We start from the raw sequence: 23,413 nt of genomic DNA on the forward strand, positions 1-23,413 counted from the left end.
ACGATTCCCCACATGTCCTGTTTCTTGTCATTCTTGCTAGCAATCTGGCAATCCAGAATCACAACAACACGCTGACTTCTGCCCCATGGAAGTGGGCACATCATTTGTGACATTGTCAGCTAACCAATCTATAGTGCGTTAAAGGGGAAGGAAAACACTAGTCTTTAGAACGCCAGCTAACTCTAAATCTAACCCATCTATGAGGCCTTAAAGGGGAAGGAAAACACTAGTCTTTAGAACGCCAGCTAACTCTAAATCTAACCCATCTATGAGGCCTTAAAGGGGAAGGGAAACACTAGTCTTTAGAACGCCAGCTAACTCTAAATCTAACCCATCTATGAGGCCTTAAAGGGGAAGGGAAACACTAGGCTTTAGAAAGCAGGCTAAATGTAACTGTATATCTAACCCATCTATAGGGCTTTAAGCAAACAAGAAAATACACATCCACACACTTCTCGTGGCCGGTGATTTTAAGGCAGGAAAACCGAAATCCGTTTTACCTCATTTTTACCAGCATGTCACCAAGTATAGGCGACAAAACTATAGATCACCTTTACTCCACACACAGAAACCCATACAAGGCTCTCCCTCGCATTCCCTTTGGCAAATCTGACCATAACTCTATCCTCCGGATTACTGCTTACAAGCAAAAACAGGAAGTACCAATGATGCGCTCAATACGGAAGTGGTCCGATGAAGCGGTTGCTAAGCTACAGGACTGTTCCACTAGCACAGACTGGAATATGTTCCGGGATTCATCTGATAACATTGAGGAGTTTACCACATCAGTCACCGGCTTCATTAATATGTGCATCCACGACGTCATCCCCACAGTGACCGTACGTACATATCCCAACCAGAGGTCATGGATTACAGGCAACATCCGCACTGAGCTAAACGCTAAAGCAGGGTTGCCCAACCCTCTGGCTGGAGAACTACCATCCTGTGGGTTTTCAGTCCAACCCTAATTTAACACACCTGATTTTACTAATTAGCTACTCAACAAGACCTTAACTAGCTGAATCCGATATGCTAAATTAGGGTTGGACTGAAAACCTACAGGACAGTAGATCTCCAGGAAGAGGGTTGGACTGAAAACCTACAGGACAGTAGATCTCCAGGAAGAGGAGTGGGACACTAATCTGGATGCTTATGAGAAATCCCACTATGACCTCCGACGAGCCATCAAACAGGCAAAGCATCAATACAGGACTAAGACTGAATCCTACTACGCTGGCTCTGACAATTGTCGGACATGGCAGGGTTTGGAACTATCAGGGATTACAAAGAGAAACCTATCTGGAAGCTGCCCAGTGACGCGAGCCTACCAAATGAGCTTAATGCCTTCTATGCTCACTTCGAGGCAAGCAAAAATGAACCAAGCATGAGAGCACCAGCTGTTCTGGACAACTGTGTGATCGCACTCTCTGTAGCCGATGCGAGTAAAACATTTAAACAGCTTAACAGACGCGAAGACAGATGGATTACCAGGACATGTACTCAGGGCATGCACTAATCAGCTGGTAAGTGTATTCACTGACATTTTCAACCTCTCCCTGAACCAGTCTGTAATAACTAAGTTTCAAGTAGACCACCACAGACCCTGTGCCCAATAACGCCAAGATAACCTGTCTAAATGACTATCGCCCCATAGCACTCACATCTGTAGCCAGCAAGTGCTTTGAAAGGCTGGTCATGGCTCATAACACCATCTCAGACACCCTGGACCCACTCATATTTGCATACAGCCTCAACAGATCCACAGATGACGCAATCTTTATTGTAGTCCACACTGCTCTCTCCCACCTGGATAAGAGGAACACCTATGTGAAAATGCTGTTCATTGACTACAGCTCAGTGTTCAACACCATAGTGCCTTCCATCACTAAGCTCATGTCCCTGGTACTAAACACCTCCTTCTGCAACTGGATCCTGGACTTCCTGACGGGACTCGCCCAGGTGGTGAGGGTAGGCAACAACACAGCCACATTGACCCTCAACACAGGGGCACCTCAGGGGTGTGTGCTTAGTCCCCTCCTGTATTCCTTGTTCACCCACGACTGCGTGGCCACGCACGACTCCCAACACCATCATTGAGTTTGCTGACGAAATGACGGTGGTATGCCTGATCATCGTCGATGATGAGACAATTTTTTTTCTGGGCCGGAACATACTTGTAATTTGTAGACTGCAAATTGACCGCAAGAAGCCCAAACAGATATGACTAAAACAATCATTTGTATACAATCACGTCACTATTATGCATAGGAATACTTGGGAACAGATTTACAAAAAGTGTGGTGCCAAGACAACAACCTTTCCCTCAACGTCAGCAAGACAAAGAAGCTGATGGTGGACTACAGGAAACGGAGGGCCAAGCCACGCCTCGATCCACATTGATGGGACTGTGGTGGAGCGGGTTGAGAACTTCAAGTTCCTTTGTATGTTACTATTGATTTAGCATGGTCCACACACACACCAACCCAAATCGTGAAGAGGGCAAAACAACACCACTGAAGAGATTTGGAATGAGGCCTCAGATCCTCAAAAAGTTCTACAGCTGCACCATTGAGAGCATCTTGACAGGCTGCATCGCCGCTTGGTATGGCAACTGCTTGGCATCCGACCACAAGGTGCTAGAGAACAGCCTAGTGTGTACGGCCCAGTACATCACTGGGGCCGAGCTCCCTGCTATCCAGGACCTCTATAGCAGGCAGTGTAGACTCCAGCCACCCAAGTCATAGACTGTTCTCTCTGCTACCGCACGGCAAGAAGTACCGCTGCACCAAGTCTGGAACCAACAGGACCCTGAACAGATTCTACCCTCAAGCCATAACAATATTAAATAGTTAACCAAATAGTTAGCCGGACTATCTGCATTGACCCCCTTTGCACTTGATTTAATTTTTGCATTGAAAAAGGTCATTTTCAGAAACAGTCATATGCTTGTGCTTCTCAGAATGCATCTCTCCCTCCTCCATGTCACAGTGGGGAGAAGGAGTGAGAGTCAGCAGCCGATAGTGAAACAGGGACAGGGCAGATACTTTAATAGTCGAAATCAGCATAACGCATAGGCTACTAACGACGACCAAATCATGTTTTTAGAACAATCAATCTACAAGAACGGAAATGACAGACGTAAGCACAAAATCAACCCTCTATCCAACTTGGTCGGATAGAGAAGAAGAAGCTAGTAAGCAGAAAGTGACTCATCAGGCCGTGTCATCACTGTGCTCCCTCACTGTTTGGTTTGGTTTCACACACCCATTCTTCATCCTTCTGTTGAGTCACTAACCTGTTGAAGAGGCTCGTCTATGTAGTTGGAGCCAGTCAGTCTCCTGTCTATCTGTATAGGCTTCGGCTCCAGTCTCATCTCATCCAATGTCTGGGTGAGGGGAGAGAGGGAGAAGGGATAGTTATGCGCGCGTGCGTGTGTTTGTGTGTGTGTGTGTGTGTGTGTGTGTGTGTGTGTGTGTGGATCCTACCTTCAGTATACCTGTTTGTGTGTGTGTGTGTGTGTGTGTGTGTGTGGATCCTACCTTCAGTATACCCGTTTGTGTGTGTGTGTGTGTGTGTGTGTGTGTGTGTGTGTGTGGATCCTACCTTCAGTATACCTGTTTGTGTGTGTGTGTGTGTGTGTGTGTGTGGATCCTACCTTCAGTATACCCGTTTGTGTGTGTGTGTGTGTGTGTGTATGCGCGTGTGGATCCTACCTTCAGTATACCCGTTTGTGTGTGTGTGTGTGTGTGTGCGCGCGTGTGGATCCTACCTTCAGTATACCCGTTTGCGTGGCCGGAAGATAGGAGTGTTCACACCTCTCTAGATGTCTTTCTGAGTTGGTTTTCCCAAACAACAGAGTGACCACAAAACCACTGGTGAGGAGAGAAGGGGGGGTGAGGAGAGGAGAGAAGGGGGGGTGAGGTGAGGAGAGGAGAGGTGAGGAGAGAGGAGAGGTGAGAGGAGAGGAGAGGTGAGGAGAGAGGAGAGGTGAGGTGAGGAGAGAAGGGGGGGTGAGGTGAGGAGAGGAGAGGAGAGGAGAGGAGAGGAGAGGAGAGGAGAGGAGAGGAGAGGAGAGGAGAGGAGAGGAGAGGAGAGGAGGTGAGGAGAAGAGGTGAGGAGAAGAGGGGGAGAGGTGAGGAGAAGAGGTGAGGAGAAGAGGGGGAGAGGGAGGGTGAGGGCGAAGGGAGGGTGAGGGCGAAGGGAGGGAGGAAAGGAGAAGGGAGAGAACAAGTAAACCAGATTTTAAGACAACAAAGACATCCCATTTCATATGAACACATCTATAAATGACTTTATAACTGAAAAACTCATTGTACACACTCACCCTCCTACGAAGCAGAAGATATAGAAGGCCAGGTAGAAGACAGCGAAGGGTCCAAAAGTGATGAGGAACAGCACCACTCCTAGACCCCCCCATCCCCACACAGACAGACTGGCCTACAGAGAGACACAAAGAAACTAATTCACTTTTGTTTATTAGCTATTTCACTTGCTTTGGCAATGTAAACGTGTTTCCCATGACAATGCAGCCCTTTGAAATGAGAGCGTGTGCGAGAGAGAGAGAGAGAGAGAGAGAGAGAGAGAGAGAGAGAGAGAGAGAGAGAGAGAGAGAGAGAGAGAGAGAGAGAGAGAGAGAGAGAGAGAGAGAGAGAGAGAGAGAGAGAGAGAGAGAGAGAGAGAGAGAGAGAGAGAGAGAGAGAGAGAGAGAGAGAGAGAGAGAGAGAGAGAGAGAGAGAGAGAGAGAGCGAGAGAGCGAGTGAGTGAGCACAGGAGAGCGTGTGAGTGGGTTCACGTATAGTAACAAATCAGCAACAATATCACATTTTAGCTACATAACACTAAAGAAAGTCAGATGGAATGTGATAGAGAGAGAAAGAGGGGGGGAGAGGAGAGAGAGGGGGGAGAAGGGAGAGAGAGAGAGGGGGGAGAGGGGAGAGAGATAGAGAGTTCCTCATCTTCAGGTTTCCTGGTATTGTCAGAGCAGGAAACAAAGAAATTCTAACTGCTGACCTCACCGCTAAAGGCGTTAGCTCTCTCACTGCATCCTAACCCAGGCTCACGCTAACAAGCTAACTGCTAATGCTATGTCTAGCATTGCAACCTGTGACCCAGTCTCAAGCTAACAAACTGCTAATGCTATCCTGGCGTTCTCCCTGCATTCCGACCTTGTCTCACACAGCCTACAGTACAGGCTAACACTAGCAAGCTAATGCTAGCAGACAGTCTACGTAACCCAGTCTCCAGCCAATACTGGCACATATCATACATGCTAACAACCTACAATGAGTTAATTCATTACCTCGGGTGATTAGCCTACATCTGAGAGATTCTTCAGGCTACGTGAAAGACAGCCAGGCTAACAGCCTACAGTGAGTTAATTCATTACCTCGGGTGATTAGCCTACATCTGAGGGATCATTCAGGCTACGTGAAAGACAGCCAGGCTAACAGCTAAAGCTGGTCCCAAATCTATTCTGCATGAGGATTGTCTTCCAGAGGCTCTAAATTTGTTTAGTTTACATTCATTTTTTAGTTGACATTATTCTGATAGTTTTCTGTGAGAGGTAAACGTTCCAGGAGTGCTAGATGAGGTGATGAGGTGATACGGGGGCAGCAGGTAGCCTAGTGGTTAGAGCGCTGGACTAGTAACTGAAAGGTTGCTAGATCTAATCCCAGCACTGACAAGGTAAAACAATATGTTGTTCTGCCCCTGAGCAAGGCAGTTAACCCACTGTTCCTAGGCTGTCATTGAAAATAAGAATTTGTTCTTAACTGACTTGCCTAGTTAAATATATATATATATATATTTTTTTTTAAATACGGGTGAGACAGGTGTGTGTGTGTGTGTTTTGTTTCACCTTAATTTAACCAGGTAGGCCAGTTGAGAACAAGTTCTCATTTACAACTGCGACCTGGCCAAGATAAAGCAAAACAGTGTGACAAAAACAGAGTTACACATGGGATAAACAAACGTACAGTCAATAACACAGTAGATAAGTCTAAATATACTGTGTGCAAATGTAGTGAGATTAGGGAGGTAAGGCAATAAATAGACCATAGTGGCAAAATAATTACAATTTAGCATTAAACACTGGAGTGATAGATGTGCAGATGATGTGCAAGTAGAGACACTGGGGTGCAAAAGAGCAAAGAAAAAGACAATATGGGGATGACGTAGTTGGGTGGGCTATTTACAGATGGGCTATGTACAGGTACAGTGATCGGTTAGCTGCTCTGAAAGCTGATGCTTAAAGTTAGTGAGGGAGATATAAGTCTCCAGCTTCAGTGGTTTTTGCAATTGGTTCCAGTCATTGGCAGCAGAGAACTGGAAGGAATGGCAGCCAAAGGAGGTGTTGGCTTTGGGGATGACCAGTGAAATATACCTGCTGGAGTGCGTGCTACGGGTGGGTGTTGCTATGGTGACCAGTGAGCTGAGATAAGGCGGGGCTTTACCTATCAAAGACTTATAGATGACCTGAAGCCAGTGGGTTTGGCGACGAATATGTAGCGAGGGCCAGCCAACGAGAGCATACAGGTCACAGTGGTAGGTGGTATATGAGGCTTTGGTGACAAAACAGATGGCACTGTGATAGACTGCATCCAGTTTGTTGAGTAGAGTGTCAGGGGCTATTTTGTAAATGACATCTCCAAAGTCAAGGATCGGTAGGATAGTCAGTTTTACGAGGGTATGCTTGGCAGCATGAGTGAAGGGTTAGGGTTAGTTGCTTTGTTGCGAAATAGGAAGAAGATTCTAGTATTAATTTTGAATTGGAGATGCTTAAATGTGAGTCTGGAAGAAGAGTTTACAGTCTAAACCAGCAAGAGCGATATCATTGATGTATACAGAGAAAAGAGTCGGCCCGAGAATTGAACTCTGTGGCACCCCCATAGAGACTGCCAGAGGTCCGGACAACAGGCCCTTCGATTTGCCACACTGAACTCTGAGAAGTAGTTGGTGAACCAGGCGAGGCAGTCATTTGAAGGCAAGGGTGTTGAGTCTGCCGATAAGAATGCGGTGATTGACGTAGGTGAAGGCCTTGGCCAGGTCGATGAAGATGGCTGCACAGTACTGTCTTTTATCGATGGCGGTTATGATATAGTTTAGAACCTTGAGCATGGCTGAGGTGCACCTATGACCAGCTCGGAAACTAGATTGCATAGCGGATAAGGTACGGTGGGACTCAAAATGGTCGGGCTTGGGCAAGTTGCTGTGGGGGGTTGTTACGCACGCCTCTTGGAAGAGGGAACGCAACCCCCTGCTATACTCAACTCCCCGTGGAGTGAAAGAGGCATGAGAGATTGTAGGTGCAGATAAGGATGACAGATGCAGAGAATATTACCGTTTACTGGGAACGGTAACACGGTAATGTGGGGAAAAGGGGCTAGATGGAACCAAAGCAAAGAAAGTAAAAGTCCTCTCTCATACCTTACCTGCCTACCCACCACTTACCTAACCTTAATGCCACCTGGCGCGCTAACCAAAATACAGGGGGTGGTCCGCCCAGGTCTTACCTAGTGTGCATAGACAGAGTACATACTACGGGTATATATGGCCGCAGGCCTCTTCCTAAGCACTCCCAAGGTGCCTTCCCCTTCCCCCCTGGGAACAAACACAGAATAATTACTAACTTAAAGTGAACCATTTCAATAATCAAAAACACTGTGTAGCGGCTACAAAATACTTCCAACAAAACTGTCTCTGAGCAACAACCAACACAGGACATCCAGGAAGCTCCCTCTCCTAACAAAGGAACACCGGCTTTTCAAGCTGCAGAAGGAGTCGGTAATTGCCGACAGTTGTATCCCCTAATGAGAGGGCGGAATCAGAGCTCCAATCTGCAATGGAGCCGACTAATCAGCTGCTTGGGGGAATCCAGGAAGCCATTTCCTGAAATACACACATACTTTTTACATTGAAGGCAAACCGTAAATTCCATTATTTTGCCTAATCCTTATCATGGCTAGCTTCACAACACATAACCCGGTCCAGTCGAGCCTCACTAGCTGGCTGCTTATAACATTAGCTTAGGGCAACAGGGTTAAGTAGCTGGCTTGCTATTTATTTTCATGAGCTAAAGTTCAATACGCGAACAACAAGTGTAAGCCTTTTTGTGAACTAAACGCGCAAACAAAAAGGAGGTATTTGGACATAAATTATGGACTTTGTCAAACAAAACAAACTATTGAGGAACTAGGATTCCTGGGAGTGCATTGCGATGAAGATCATCAAAGGTAAGTGAATATTTATAATACTATTTCTGACTTCTGTTGACTCCACAACATGGCGGGTATCTGTATGGCTTGGTTTGGTGCCTGAGCGCTGTACTCAAATTATTGCATGGTGTGCTTTTTCCGTAAATCTTTTTTGAAATTTGACACAGCGGTTGCATTAAGGAGAAGTATATTTTTAATTCCATACAGAACACTTGTATTTTCATCAACATTTATGATGAGTATCTCTGTAAATTGATGTGGCTCTCTGTAAAATCACCGGATGTTTTGGAGGCAAAACATTACTGAATATAACGCACCAATGTAAACAGATTTTTGGATATAAATATGAACTTTATTGAACAAAACATACATGTATTGTGTAACATTAAGTCCTATGAGTGTCATATGATGAAGATCATCAAAGGTTAGTGATTCATTTTATCTCTATTTCTACTTTTTGTGACTCCTATCTTTGGCTGGAAAAATGGCTGTGCTTTGACATCGGTTAACATTGGCGTTAAACTAGACGGTCGGGCAGAAACCAATGTTGGCATTTTTAGCTAATGTCAGCCGATTCCAATATGTTCACCGATATATCGTGCATCCCTAACTAGAACCACAGAGTTTCTAAACACGGAGGTTCAACATTGCAAGACTTACAGGAACGCTGCAGACCAGACTGAGGTTTGGGGCTTGAGAAGTCAATGAGAGAAGTTAAAAATTATTTCTTAGTTGTTAATTTTGTCCTAATGTCAAGGCACAGCCTAGATTCCGGCCAATGTCACTCCTACTGACACTGTTACATTGTCATCAAAAATAATGTTCTACATGCGCAGTCCAGCTCGTGACGACCGTTAGACCCAATGAAGTGTATCTACGCATGAAATGAATATGGAGTATTTAATTTTTTTTAAACATGTACATTTGGAAATAAATAGCGCTCCTTCTGTGCACTACCGGTAATACCGTATAACCTGGTACGGTACAGCAACAGTATGGAAAATCAGAATAACAGACAAACCTAGTCTAGAGATCATGACTCAGCGTGTTGGAACCATAGTAACAGTGTTCTAGAATGTGTTGAAACATGGCCACTCCTCTGTCACAGTAACAATAGGACCTAGTCTAAATCCTATAGACCAGTAAGTCTGAGGAGTCATAGCTGCCCACTACTACTACTGCCTGCTACTGAGAATGAACAAAAAGCCAGAACAGTGACAGACTACAAGCTACTCCAATGTACTGTATTAAATATGACTGCACCACACAATACACAAGCATGTACACACACACACACGAGTATCTGTCGTCTGTTCAAAAAAAACGGTCATGTGATGGATGTATGGAATGTTTAGAGGATTCCAGAACATGGCGTCCCTGTTCCCGTCACTCACACACACACAGTGGATGGGTCCTGACCTTTCCAGGGGTCAGGGTGATGGTGTTGACTAATACAGCAGTATTCTAGCTATAAGCACCACAACTAGTCAAGAGCTATCAGCAGAATACTCTGAATCCTTCCAGCTTACACAGTTTTAACATCAACACCATCTGTTTCTATCAACCACACTGGACCGAGCCGGGCTATCCCCAACACAACGTTATATTACACACACACACACAGACACAATACACACACGGGCAGCGTTTCCCCTCACTCACAGAATCCTACAGTCTTGTCAGTGTCTTCCTGCTCACACATTCACCTGAGCGTAAACAACACAATGGCCAAATAACAACAGAGCAGTCTGACTTCTACAGGTCGTTGACCTTAGTGCTACAGCCTTATTACATTATTACACACAGGGGAATGTAAAAACACTAGCCTGCATCTGACACAGGCTAGCTAAGGGACTGGGCTGTCACTAATGGTAGGCTACATCTCAAAACGCTTATCCCAGACTAGTTCTGGTGAGAAGTAGCATACTAGTAGGCTGTCATGTGAGACGACCTAAAAACATGTCACTCTCCCTGACTGAGGAATGAAAAAGCCCGGTCACAAGTCATGACTTCCTACTGCTAACACCACCAGCCGGTCCAACACACATTTTTGATTGTAAGGCTCACGTGGTATTAATTTATCATCAGACAGTCAGGGTCTTTATACTACTAACAGCAGGGATAAAGGAGGCCTCTACATATTCACGAGGTGCCTGGCTGCTAGTAGACGTCCTTGACACACACACACACACACACACACACACACGTGCGCGTAATGGTGTTAGCGGGCCCATATCAGCAGGCCAGTGCAAGGTTATCACAGTGTTGCCGTCACAGTGGAGCCTCCAGGGAACAGTCACGGTCTGAATACAGGGACAGACAGGTAGTCATGATATTATTGGTGGCTAGCCTTCCATATTCTGATCGAGGCTAACCTTATCAGCATTAAGGGCAGACAGGTAGGGAGGGGCTAGTGTGAGAGAATACAAATTAAAAACAGCAGCTCAGCACTGTGAGTCAGTCATCAGCCACGACAAATCAAAAAACAACAGAACTGTGCGTAACAATCATGTTCATGTCTTCCGTGACAATGTAGGGTAGCAAGAAGGTTCAGGAAAACTATTCCAACAGAAATGGGTCTGAGAAGGTTGAATAAAATGACTCAGTCAACTGTGAAGAGTCTCACCTATAGCTAGCTATCTGTGGTCATGCATGGCTGTCTCGTCTCTCATACTGACACTGTATGTAATAGTGTCCATCCTTCAGCTAGAGAATGACCGGGCTTACTAAACCACTACAGGGTTAACTTATAATATTTACAGGCTGAGGTAGCTGATCCACTCCTCCACTGGCTTAACACAGAGGGGATTGGTCAGTCAGTGTACAGTCCTAAATGTGTAACAGAAACAGCCCTGAGCCAAAAAGACTGAGTAGAACCTACTGTGTCAGTATGAGAGATGAGACAGCAAGGCATGACCACAGATAGCTAGCTATAGGTGAGACTCTTTACAGTTGACTGAGTATTGTGGACAGAGAGGAATTTTATTCAACCTTCAACTGTTCAACAGGCTGGTGGAGACCAGAGAGGATGATACAGTTGTCTGACGTCAGAGGACGAGAGCCAGAGGTTGACCAATTATGATTTTTCAACGCCGATACCGATTATTGGAGGGCCAAAAAAAAAAGCCGATACCGATTAAATCGGCCGATTTTTTAAAATGTAATTTGTAATAATGACAATTACAACAATACTGAATGAACACTTATTTTAACTTAATATAATACATCAATAAAATCAATTTAGCCTCAAATAAATAATGAAACATGTTCAATTTGGTTTAAATAATGCAAAAACAAAGTGTTGGAGAAGAAAGTAAAAGTGCAATATGTGCTATGTAAGAAAGCTAACGTTTCAGTTCCTTGCTCAGAACATGAGAACATATGAAAGCTGGTGGTTCCTTTTAACATGAGTCTTCAATATTCCCAGGTAAGAAGTTTTAGGTTGTAGTTATTATAGGACTATTTCTCTCTATACCATTTGTATTTCATTAACCTTTGACTATTGGATGTTCTTATAGGCACTTTAGTATTGCCAGTGTAACAGTAAAGCTTCCGTCCCTCTCCTCGCTCCTCCCTGGGCTTGAACCAGGAATACAATGACAACAGCCACCATCGAAGCAGCGTTACCCATGCAGAGCAAGGGGAACTACTACTCCAAGTCTCAGAGCAAGTGACTTTGAAACGCTATTAGCTAACACACTAGCCATTTCACATTGGTTACACCAGCCTCATCTTGGGAGTTGATAGGCTTGAAGTCATAAACAGCGCAATGCTTGACGCACAACGAAGAGCTGCTGGCAAAACGCACGAAAGTGCTGTTTGAATGAATGCTTACGAGCCTGCTGCTGCCTACCACAGCTCAGTCAGACTCCTCTATCAAATCATAAAGTTAGTTATAACATAGTAACACACAGAAATACGAGCCTTAGGTCATTAATATGGTCGAATCCGGAAACTATCATCTCGAAAACACGAAGTTTATTCTTTCAGTGAAATACGGAAATTCCGTATTTTATCTAAGGGGTGGCATCCATTAGTCTAAATATTCCTGTTACATTGCACAACCTTCAATGTTATGTCATAATTACGTAAAATTCTGGCAAATTAGGCGGCCCAAACTGTTGCATATAAACTGACTCTGCGTGCAATGAACGCAAGAGAAGTGACACAATTTCACCTGGTTAATATTGCCTGCTAACCTGGATTTATTTTAGCTAAATATGCAGGTTTAAAAATATATACTTCTGTGTATTGATTTTAAGAAAGGCATTGATGTTCATGGTTAGGTACACATTGGAGCAACAATACGCACCGCATTGATTATATGCAACGCAGGACATGCTAGATAAACTAGTAATATCTTAACTGATTTGCCTAGTTAAATAAAGATTAAATAAAGGTGTAACAAATTTTTTTTTTAAAGAAGCCAAATCTGTGTCCAAAAATACAAATTTACAATTGTTATGAAAACTTCAAATCGTCCCTAATTAATCGGCCATTCCGATTAATCGGTCAACCTCTATTCCAAACGCAAGAGAAGGGTTCGAAATGAGAGTGAAGGGTTACAAAACAAGAGCAACAGAGTTTCAAAGCTAGAATCCTTAGTCCGCAACTGGGGTTGCAAAGGGTCGAAAACTTTCCCGGAAATTTTCCATGGGAAGTTAAGCCCAGGAATTTTGGGAATTTTGCTTAAGAATTGATCAAAAAAAAGTTAGCTTATAACAGTGAACCTTTTTTTTTGTGGGATACAAATAAGGCAATTCTAGGTCTTGTGGTATATTTTAGTTAAACTTATCCTCGAATAAATTGGATTTTGCAACCCTCTGCATGTACAGTGCATTCTTCCATCACATGTGCAGCTGATTCTCAAGATCTTGCACACTAATGAGATACTATTGAGCCCACACTACTACACTGTCTGAGCCAAGGACTACATTTCTGGTAAATTTGGATTACAATACTGGGTGGCGTGAATATATTTTATATGACATACATTATTTTTTGTTAACTAGTAAATAGTAGCCTACAGTAAAGTGTGCTTAAATAATTTCCTACTTAACATGTACATGGAATTGTATTTGGGGTTTTTTAACTAATTTTTTTCTAATCTTTACAGGAAAATGCCATGGGAACTATCTGATGTGTGGAGACATTTCACTGCAGCTAATGTAGAAGGAAAAGCTGTGTACATTTGCAAAAACTGTGCCAAATCATATGTGCAGAATGCAACAAAGATGCAGAATCATCTGGCCAAGTGCATAAAGTTCCCTCAGCGCTCACAACAAGCAACCTCTGACAAAAGTCCCTCTACTTCTATTCGAGGTGAAAATGATGAATCAGACACCTTATCGACAGCAACGGCTCATGGTCCTCCTGGAATCAGAAGTTTTTTTGACTCAATGGAGGAACGTAGTCAGAAATGCTGATGAATGTCTTGCTCAAGCTGTGTATGCAACTAGTTCACCTCTGATGCTCACAGGCAATGTGTATTGGAAGAGATTTCTGAATGTTCCTCGCCCAGCATACAACCCTCCAACCAGACATGCTTTATCTACACATTTGCTGGATGCAGAGTTCAACAGAGTTCAAGTGAAGGTCAAGCAAATCATAGAGAAAGCAGACTTTATTGCAATCATCTCTGATGGGTGGTCAAATGTTCGTGGGCAAGGAATAATTAACTACTAATTAATCATCCACCCCTCAACCAGTATTCTACAAGAGCACAGACACAAGGGACAACAGACACACTGGTCTCTACATTGTAGATGAGCTGAAGGCAGTCAATGACCTTGGACCACAGAAGGTATTTGCACTGGTGAAAGACAATGCTGCGAACATGAAGAGTCTTGGTCTAAAGTGGAGGAGTCCTACCCTCTCATCACACCCATTGGCTGTGCTGCACATGCATTAAATCTGATCATCAAGGACATGATGGCACTGAAAATAATGGCTACACACTACAAGAGAGCCAAGGAAATGGTTAGGTATGTGAAGGGTCATCAAGTTATATCAACTATCTACCTCACCAAGCAAAGTGAGAAGAATAAGAGCACCACATTGAAGCTGCCCAGCATCACCCGTTGGGGTGGTGTTGTCATCATGTTTGACAGTCTTCTGGAGGGGAAGGAGTCTCTCCAAGAAATGGCCATATCACAGTCCGCCGATATGGACAGCCCCATCAAGAGGATCCTCCTGGATGATTTATTTTGGGAGAAAGTGGTAAGCAGCCTGAAACAAATGAAACCTATAGCAGTAGCCATTGCACGGAATGAGGGAGACAATGACATCCAGTCTAATGTTCAGACTCTGCTTGCAGATGTAAGGGAATAAATCCATACTGCCCTGCCCACTTCACTGTTGCTCCAAGCAACAAGAAACTACAGTTCTGAAATACATCAAAAATCCTGAAGACTCCTGCCTGAAGCCCATACACGCGTACACGTTGAACCCCAAGTATGCTGGCAAGAGCATCCTGTCTGGTACAGAGATCAACAAGGGCTATGGTGTCATCAATACCGTGTCTCGCCACCTTGGCCTGGATGAGGGCAAGGTTCTTGGCAGTCTGGCGATGTACACTTCCAAGCAAGGGCTTTGGGATGGAGATGCAATATGGCAGTCGTGCCAACATATCTCATCCGCCACCTGGTGGAAAGGACTTTGTGGATATGAGGCTCTTTCCCCTGTTGCCTCCATCATTCTCCAAATCCCACCAACATCAGCCACCTCAGAGCGCAACAGGTCCTTGCTTGGGAACACACACACCAAAGCACGTAACAGGCTGACCAATACAAGGGTTGAAAAATCGGTGGCCATCTGGACAAATTTAAAGATTTTTGAGCCTGACAACAAGCCATCCTCAACAAGGTTGGAGAGTGACAGTGAAGATGAGGCCTCAGAGTCTGATGTTCAAGAGGTGGACATTGAGGAGGTCCAGGGAGAAGACATGGAAGCCTGAGGGGAAGACAACCAAAGCTTTAGTTTCTAGACTATCATTTTACAGATGCATGTCGAGAAAGTTTTTGGGAGAGTCAACTCATTTAATTAAAGTTCAATTCGGAACTAAAGTTTTTTTTATTTCTATTGGAAGGATTTAATCATTTGCAATTATGTCTACTTATGATAAGGTAAAAGGTTTAGGTTTCTGTCTCCATATATGATAAATATATCCAATGCAAGAAAACATGACATTTAAATACTATTAACATTAATTTGCTTACATTGTCATTAATTCCCATATATTCCCATGGAAAGTTACCACCTCTGAATATTCCCCAAAATATGCAACACTAGTATATACAGTTGAAGTTGGGAGTTTACATACACCTCAGCCAAATACATTTAAACTCAGTTTCACAATTCCTGACATTAAATCCTAGCAACAATTCCATGTCTTAGGTCCGTTAGGATCACCACTATTTTAAGAATGAGAAATGTCAGAATAATAGTAGAGAGAATTATTTATTTCAGCTTTTATTTCTTCCATCTCATTCCCAGTGGGTCAGAAGTTTTAATACACTCAATTAGCATTTGGTAGCATTGCCTTTAAATTGTTTAACTTGGGTCAAACCTTTCTGGTAGCCTTCCACAAGCTTCCCATAATACGTTGGGTGAATTTTGGCCCATTCCTCCTGACAGAGCTGGTGTAACAGTCAGGTTTGAAGGCCTCCTTGCTTGCACACGCTTTTCAGTTCTGCCCACACATTTTCTATTGGATTGAGGTCAGGGCTTTGTGACAGCCACTCCAATACCTGGACTTTGTTGTCCTTAAGCCATTTTGCTACAACTTTGGAAGTATGCTTGGGGTCATTGTCCATTTGGAAGACCCATTTACGACCAAGCTTTAACTTCCTGACTGATGTCTTGAGATGTTGCATCAATGTATCCACATCACTTTCCTTCCTCATGAAGCCATCTATTTTGTGAAGGGCACCAGTCCCTCCTGCAGAAAAGCACCCCCACAACATGATGCTGCCACCCCCACGCTTCACAGTTAGGGTGGTGTTCTTCGGCTTGCAAGCCTCCCCCTTTTCCATCCAAACATAACGATGGTCATTATTGCCAAACAGTTCTATTTTTGTTTCATCAGACCAGAGGACATTTATCCAAAAAGTACAATCTTTGTCCCCATGTGCAGTTGCAAACCGTAGTCTGGCTTTTATATGGCGGTTTTGGAGCACTGGCTTCTTCCTTGCTGACGGGCCTTTCAGGTAATGTCGATATAGGACTCGTTTTACTGTGGATATAGTTACTTTTGTACCGGTTTCCACCAGCATCTTCACAAGGTCCTTTGCTGTTGTTCTGGGATTGATTTGAACTTTTCGCACCAAAGTACGTTCATCTCTAGGAGACAGAACACGTCTCCTTCCTGAGCGGTATGACGGCTCCGTGGTGTTTATACTTGCGTACTATTGTTCGTACAGATGAACGTGGTACCTTCAGGCGTTTGGAAATTGCTCCCAAAGGTGAACCAGATGTTTGGAGGCCTACAATTTTTTTGTGAGGTCTTGGCTGATTTCTTTTGATTTCCCATGATGTCAAGGAAAGAGGCACTGAGTTTGAAGGTAGGCCTTGAAATACATCCACAGGTACACCTCCAATTGACTCATGATGCCAATTAGCCTATCAGAAGCTTCTAAAGCCATGACATCATTTTCTGGAATTTTCCAAGCTGTTTAAAGGCACAGTCAACTTAGTGTATGTAAACTTCTGACCCACTGGAATTGTGATACAGTGAATTATACGTGAAATAATCTGCCTGTAAACAATTGTTGGAAAAATGACTTGTGTCATGCACAAAGTATATGTCCTAACAAACTTGCCAAAACTATAGTTTGTTAACAAGAAATTTGTGGAGTGGTTGAAAAACCGAGTTTCCATGACTCCAACCTAAGTGTATGTAAACTTCCGATTTAACTGTACAAACTGATTTTTCAAGAATATGTAACTTATAAATCATTCATGAGTTTAGTTCAACTGTCGTACCCTATCAGAACCCAAAATATAAGTTTATAATTTTGATATCATGGATGGTCAGTCCTTGCATCCTGCACAGTCTATTCATCTGAGAGTGGTTACATTTCTCCAGGCCGATCCCTCAGCTTTTTACCAAAACAGAGGTGGGGTGACCAGTTTTCAATGAAGGATTCTGGCTTTAAAACAAGAGCTGAAGGTTCCAAGCTGAAGGAGCACAAAGAATTCCTTGAAGACTGAAAAATAGTTGTCCCCGTCACATGAAATCTGACCAGTCAGTCAGTCTGGTTTCACTTCCCTCTGTTACCACAGCCTCTGTGACCTATGGCAGTGACTAATTTGATACATGGCAGTGATACATTTGTGAAGGTGCCGGAACAAAAAGTGAGCCGAGAAGGAGGGGGGGGGGGGGGGTTGACCTGGGGGGCTCTTAGGTACCGGAATGCATGACAATAATAAATAAAAATCTAAAATCCCCTTTATATAAAGCATTGCATGCATAGATCATTGAAAGTGAATCTCATTCTACTCCTACGAAAGACAGATCTCGCTCTCTCACACTCACAATGGCCACACGTTGTTCTAGAGGCTACGATGTTACACAAACCATAAATCCGGGCCGGCCCAAAACAAACAAATTCTTAGAATATCACGCACATTTTCACATTAAGTTGTTTAGGGGGCATGAGAATTACAGGATAGGGTGTTTTATTTACCTCTGATTTTGTCCAAAAAAATCACATTGCAAACAGTGGAAACAGTCAAAACAATCAAAAGAGGGGTAAGGAGTCCCTGGGGTTAGGGGTAAGAGGTCACTGGGGTTAGAGAATGCATGTTTCAGCTCTGTCAGCGGCACAGCCCCCTCCACAGTGAGGAGTTACTAATGTTAGCAAGGGGTCAGGGTTTAGTGAGGGGTTAGGGTTTAGTGAGGGGATAGGGTTGAGTGAGTGAGTGAGTGAGGGGTTAGGGTTGAGTGAGTGAGTGAGTGAGTGGTTAGGGCTTAGTGAGGGGTTAGGGTTGAGTGAGTGAGTGAGTGAGTGAGTGAGTGAGTGAGTGAGTGAGTGGTTAGGGTTGCGTGAGTGGTTATGGTTTAGTGAGTGAGGTGTTAGGGTTTAGTGAGTGAGTGAGGGGTTAGGGTTTAGTGAGTGAGTGAGGGGTTAGGGTTTAGTGAGTGGGTGGTTAGGGTTTAGTGAGTGAGTGAGTGAGTGAGTGAGTGAGTGAGTGAGTGGTTAGGGTTTAGTGAGTGAGTGAGTGAGGGGTTAGGGTTTAGTGAGTGAGTGAGTGAGGGGTGCGTGGTTAGGGTTTAGTGAGTGAGTGAGGGGTTAGGGTTTATTTAGTGAGGAATTAACTTCGCACATTAAAGCTCTCCTCTGAGAAAGTGAGTTGATATCCCAGAGAGCGGGGAGTTAGCTGGGCGGGGGGAGGGGGCTCAGTCAGGCCTCAGTATGATGATGTATACTGGGCTTAATGCTCATGCTTCTCCCATAGACTGTGGACTGTTAAAGCTTTCAAGGGTGACCCCAGGCTGATGCGGAGGAGCAGCTCTGATGGATTGGCGCATCCCTGTCACTAAGCTTCGATTAAGACAGATGAATGAAGATTTAGCTGTGAGAGGAACACATCTCAGTGAAGATCTATATTACACTAACACCAGCTACACCACAACAACAATCTCCCTTCAGTCTGCCTGGAAACTGTGCTGTTGGGTTGTATTCGGTCAGGCACCGGCACACTGTAGCAGGGTTGTCCCCGGGCACGGTGGTGAAGGCCTGGAGCCACCCAAGTCTCTCTGCTACCCCACAGCAAGCGGTACTGATGCACCAAGTCTGGAACCAACAGGACCCTGAACAGCTTCTACTTCCAAGCCATAAGACCGCTAAAATAGTTATTTAAAATGTTCACCGATAGCGACTATCTGCATTGACCCTTTTTGCAATAACTCTCTTGACTCATCACATGCTGCTACTATTTATTATCCATCCTGTTGCCTGGTCACTTTATCCCTACCTATATGTATATACTGCATCTACCTCCATTACCTCTTACACCTGCACATCGGCTCAGGACAGATAGTCTACCACCTGTTGTTTACAAAGCACGTGACAAATAAAATGGGATTTGATTATATGCCTCCGGAGTTCAACCCAGGTCATTGAAACAGTGACTTGTTAAGAGGGTTTGAGAAACAGAAAGGCACCCACCGCCTGTAAGAGGGTTGTGATATCTGGCACAACACCATGCTCTCCCTCTTCCATAACACCCCAGGCTAACTGGAGACAATGCGCCAGTCGGCCATAGCCTTACCTTACCTAGAGATGTCATATATAGATAGACCTGCTAGTAATCAGAGTGTTACATATTAGCAGTTACTGAGTACAAGCAGATACAGTGGAGGTATTAGATACAATCTCACAGCAGAGAGATTGTTACATAGGAGAGGGACTTTATCAGCAGATATAACTAGATTAGATGAGGCCCACCACACTGGGGATACACTGGTACAGTGGGCCCACGGTTCAGTACGCATCACGGTTTGTGGGCCACGGTACAGTTTCGGTATCTTTATATTTAAGAAAAGTGTGCGCATGTATGACTCTCATACAGGGGAGGAGTTAACACGTAGCTCTTCATCTCCCGATCCAGTACACAGTGAACCGTCACAGAGAGGTAGCTTCGAGTACACAGTGAACCGTCACAGAGAGGTAGCTTCGAGTACACAGTGAACCGTCACAGAGAGGTAGCTTTGAGTACACAGTGAACTGTCACAGAAAGGTAGCTTCGAGTACACAGTGAACCGTCACAGAGAGGTAGCTTCGAGTACACAGTGAACCGTCACAGAGAGGTAGCTTCGAGTACACAGTGAACCGTCACAGAGAGGTAGCTTTGAGTTGCTCTGGAGGTCCAACTGTCAGTGGAGAGAGCTAGATAGGGTGTCTGTGTCAATTCCTTTTCAATTTCTCTCTGTGATGTTTCATAGAGTTTGGGAATTACTTCGCTGCTGAAATGTGTATGGGAGGGGACATTGTAACATGGCAACAAAAAAACAAATAAATCGGGTGTCGAAATCCCGAGTCAGTTGCCACCGAATAGGGCTGCAAATCTTTGGCTATGAACACTCCCACTGCTTTCGTTTGTCACTGGAAGGCAGCAGCGAGAGCGTGTTTTCGCTAACGAGCAGACTCTCCTTGCTCCAGCTTCACCTGCAAGGGATACGGCCGGGTGACGGCCGCGTAAAAGACACTTCATGTTAGAAGTGCTTCCACTGGAGTAGCCGACGGTGGCAAAGCAATGCCTGCAGATCGTAGTCTTGTTTGTTTACGGTCTTCGTACCCTCGTCATCGTACCCTCGTCTTCGTACCCTCGTCATCGTACCCTCGTCATCGTACCCTCGTCATCGTACCCTCGTCATCGTACCCTCGTCTTCGTACCCTCGTCATCGTACCCTCGTCATCGTACCCTCGTCATCGTACCCTCGTCTTCGTACCCTCGTCATCGTAGTGAACGCTGTTCCCGCACGGCGGATTCGAAAGACGACGGTGCTTCATCAAATGTGCTTCTCTCTGTCTCGCTAGCTCTCGCCATTGTCACGTTGAAGCTGAGAGAAGATTTATTTTTAGTTTCCCCCGATCTTCATGTGGCCCCTTTAGGGAGGTTTCCAACAGGTGATAATGCTTATTGCTCATAGCATACCTGATTTAAACAAATCACTGTACCAATTTGTTATAGGGCTCATTTCTCGAGGTGGATATCATATTTTAGATGGTGTCAGTGTAGCCGATGTGAAATTGCTAGCTAGTTAGCGGTGGTGTGAGCGAAATAGCGTTTCAATCGATGACGTCACTTGCTCTGAGACCTTGAAGTAGTGGTTCCCCTTGCTCTGCAAGGGCCGCGGCTTTTGTGGAGCGATGGGTAACGATGCTTCGAGGGTGACTGTAGACGTGTGCAGAGCGTCCCTGGTTCGCGCCCAGGTCGGGGCGAGGGGACGGACGTGAAGTCTATACTGTTACATCAGCATCATTTTATTTTCATTCAATTTGGAGTAGAAAGACACCAGAAGTGAGATTCTCAGTCCTTCTACCTAACTCCCCACCCCCTATGACCTTTGCCCCCCACTGCTACACATTCTTCCAGAGGAATCACTGCTGATATGACCCTCATCTTTCATATCTGCAAGAAATAATATATATATATATATTTTTAAATACACACACTTACTGTAGCAGTTTTGAACAGATCCATACTCTGTGTGTGCCTCCAGTTGATTTACTACACACTTCCTCCACAGTTATGCTTACACAGAGATGTTCAGAGCACGCTAGACAGCTAATTAACACAGGTGGTCTCTGTCTTCCGTTGTGGGAACACTAACAATACTCCTATAAAAAGGTGTAATTTAACCTTCTTTTTTTCCCCCTGATGTTTTAAAGATCTCTTCCTATGTTTCCAAAACCGTACAGCAAGAGATGCGTTTTAATGTTCAGAACGAGTGTCAGGATCCCCCCGGACTATAGTCCAATAGCGCTGAAGGTAGTTGGTGATGAGGTCAGTGACACACTTTGCTTCTTGAAAGTCCAATATCTTCAAAACTTGACTGCTGACATGCAAAACATTTCGGGACTGTATCAACAGTGGAATAACGATGAAAAAAAACATCCCTAAATATAGTTTGAGTGGAGTTCCCCTTTAACTAGTTAACTAGCAGGCGAAGATATATGTTGCCAGGAGGCAAATAGGGCAACAGACATCGATGTTGCTAGCCAACTAACTATTTTGGGACGCGCCCATTCCATTCTCACCTGAGCTAAAGATATTATCTTGCAACGTCGTTACAACTCATGTGATCGCATAACGTCGGTTATTTAACCTAGCCAACAAGCTAATTCCAGCACAGTGTTGTCACTAAGGATAACTTCAGCTCATCGTATTAGCTGTCTAATCCTGGACTGACAAACACCGAGTTAGCAAAGAAGCTTTTTCAAAACAGACAAGTCTGTCTGTGCTCGTCTTCCTGTTTACCTGTGATCCGATGCTAAACGGTTAGCTAGCTATGTGGCTATCTAGCTGTCACCTGCCCAGGGGCAGAAAACAAACTATAGACACGCCTTTGAGCGAGTATGAACTTACCTCTGCAAACATAGTTTACAATGTTGTGGGTGTCGAGGCTTGTGCTAATCCCGCCACATTGCACGAGGCGTAACTATATGTTTTAAAAACGGTTGTATCGCCACTCTCCGTAGTCTCTTCGGAGAGTCGCCATGTTGCAGCTTTATACGTCTCAGCACCCCGTTTCTCGACGTTGCTCTCTGATTGGTTGATTTTTTGTTATGACGCAACCAACACACCGGTGAGTGGCAATGTGGTTTAATTCTATAAACGTTCTCATCTTATTACTTTTTAAACTGCAGCTGAGCCAAAAAAAACTTTATCTGAAACACTCAAACACATAGTCGACATTTATGATGTTGAATTAAATGTGCAACGTTATCTTCGATTGTTGCTACTGTTGTGCAGCTATATGAAAAGGTAGCGTAGCCTACCTCTCAACATCAAATCAAGTAGAAAATAACTATCAAGTGCACGATTGACCAGTGGTTGACAACTTACCATCTGAGAGAGAGAGAGAGAGAGAGAGAGAGAGAGAGAGAGAGAGAGAGAGAGAGAGAGAGAGAGAGAGAGAGAGAGAGAGAGAGAGAGAGAGAGAGAGAGAGAGAGAGAGAGAGAGAGAGAGAGAGAGAGCGCGAGAGCATCAAAAGGAACATACAATTCAACATCCCAATTAGGATCTTCAGTTATAGAACCCATTGCCGTTTATGGTTGTGAGGCATGGGGTCCGCTCACCAACCAAGAATTCACAAAACGGGACAAACACCCAATTCCGCACAACCTTCCTCGTGTACAACATAAAACACCAAAGAATGCACGCAGAGCAAAAATCCAGAAAATAGCCGTTACCTTTTACAACAAGAAAAGGGAAATCAGTGAAGCACAAACACCATTGTAAATACAACCCATATTTATGTTAATTTATTTTCCCTTTTGTACTTCAAATCAAATCAAATTTTATTTGTCACATACACATGGTTAGCAGATGTTAATGCGAGTGTAGCGAAATGCTTGTGCTTCTAGTTCCGACAATGCAGTAATAACCAACGAGTAATCTAGCCTAACAATTCCACAACTACTACCTTATACACACACACAAGTGTAAAGGGATAAAGAATATGTACATA

General features: G+C 44.3%; 1 protein-coding gene across 1 annotated transcript in view; it reads right to left on the reverse strand.

The window, feature by feature from the left end:
• Positions 1-22,478, reverse strand: part of LOC139391988 (sorting nexin-13-like) — a 51,636-nt gene extending 29,158 nt beyond the window's left edge. The window contains exons 1-4 of the mRNA XM_071139601.1: positions 22,308-22,478; positions 4,325-4,437; positions 3,770-3,872; positions 3,296-3,385 (exon numbers count right to left, since the gene is read on the reverse strand). Of these exons, the coding sequence (XP_070995702.1) occupies positions 3,296-3,385; positions 3,770-3,872; positions 4,325-4,437; positions 22,308-22,319 (318 nt within the window). The 5' untranslated portion in view covers positions 22,320-22,478. The remainder of the gene's footprint in view (positions 1-3,295; positions 3,386-3,769; positions 3,873-4,324; positions 4,438-22,307) is intronic.
• Between the last annotated feature and the right edge of the window lie 935 nt (positions 22,479-23,413).

Source organism: Oncorhynchus clarkii, chromosome 32 (assembly GCF_045791955.1).
Source record: "Oncorhynchus clarkii lewisi isolate Uvic-CL-2024 chromosome 32, UVic_Ocla_1.0, whole genome shotgun sequence".
Lineage (NCBI taxonomy): Eukaryota > Metazoa > Chordata > Actinopteri > Salmoniformes > Salmonidae > Oncorhynchus > Oncorhynchus clarkii.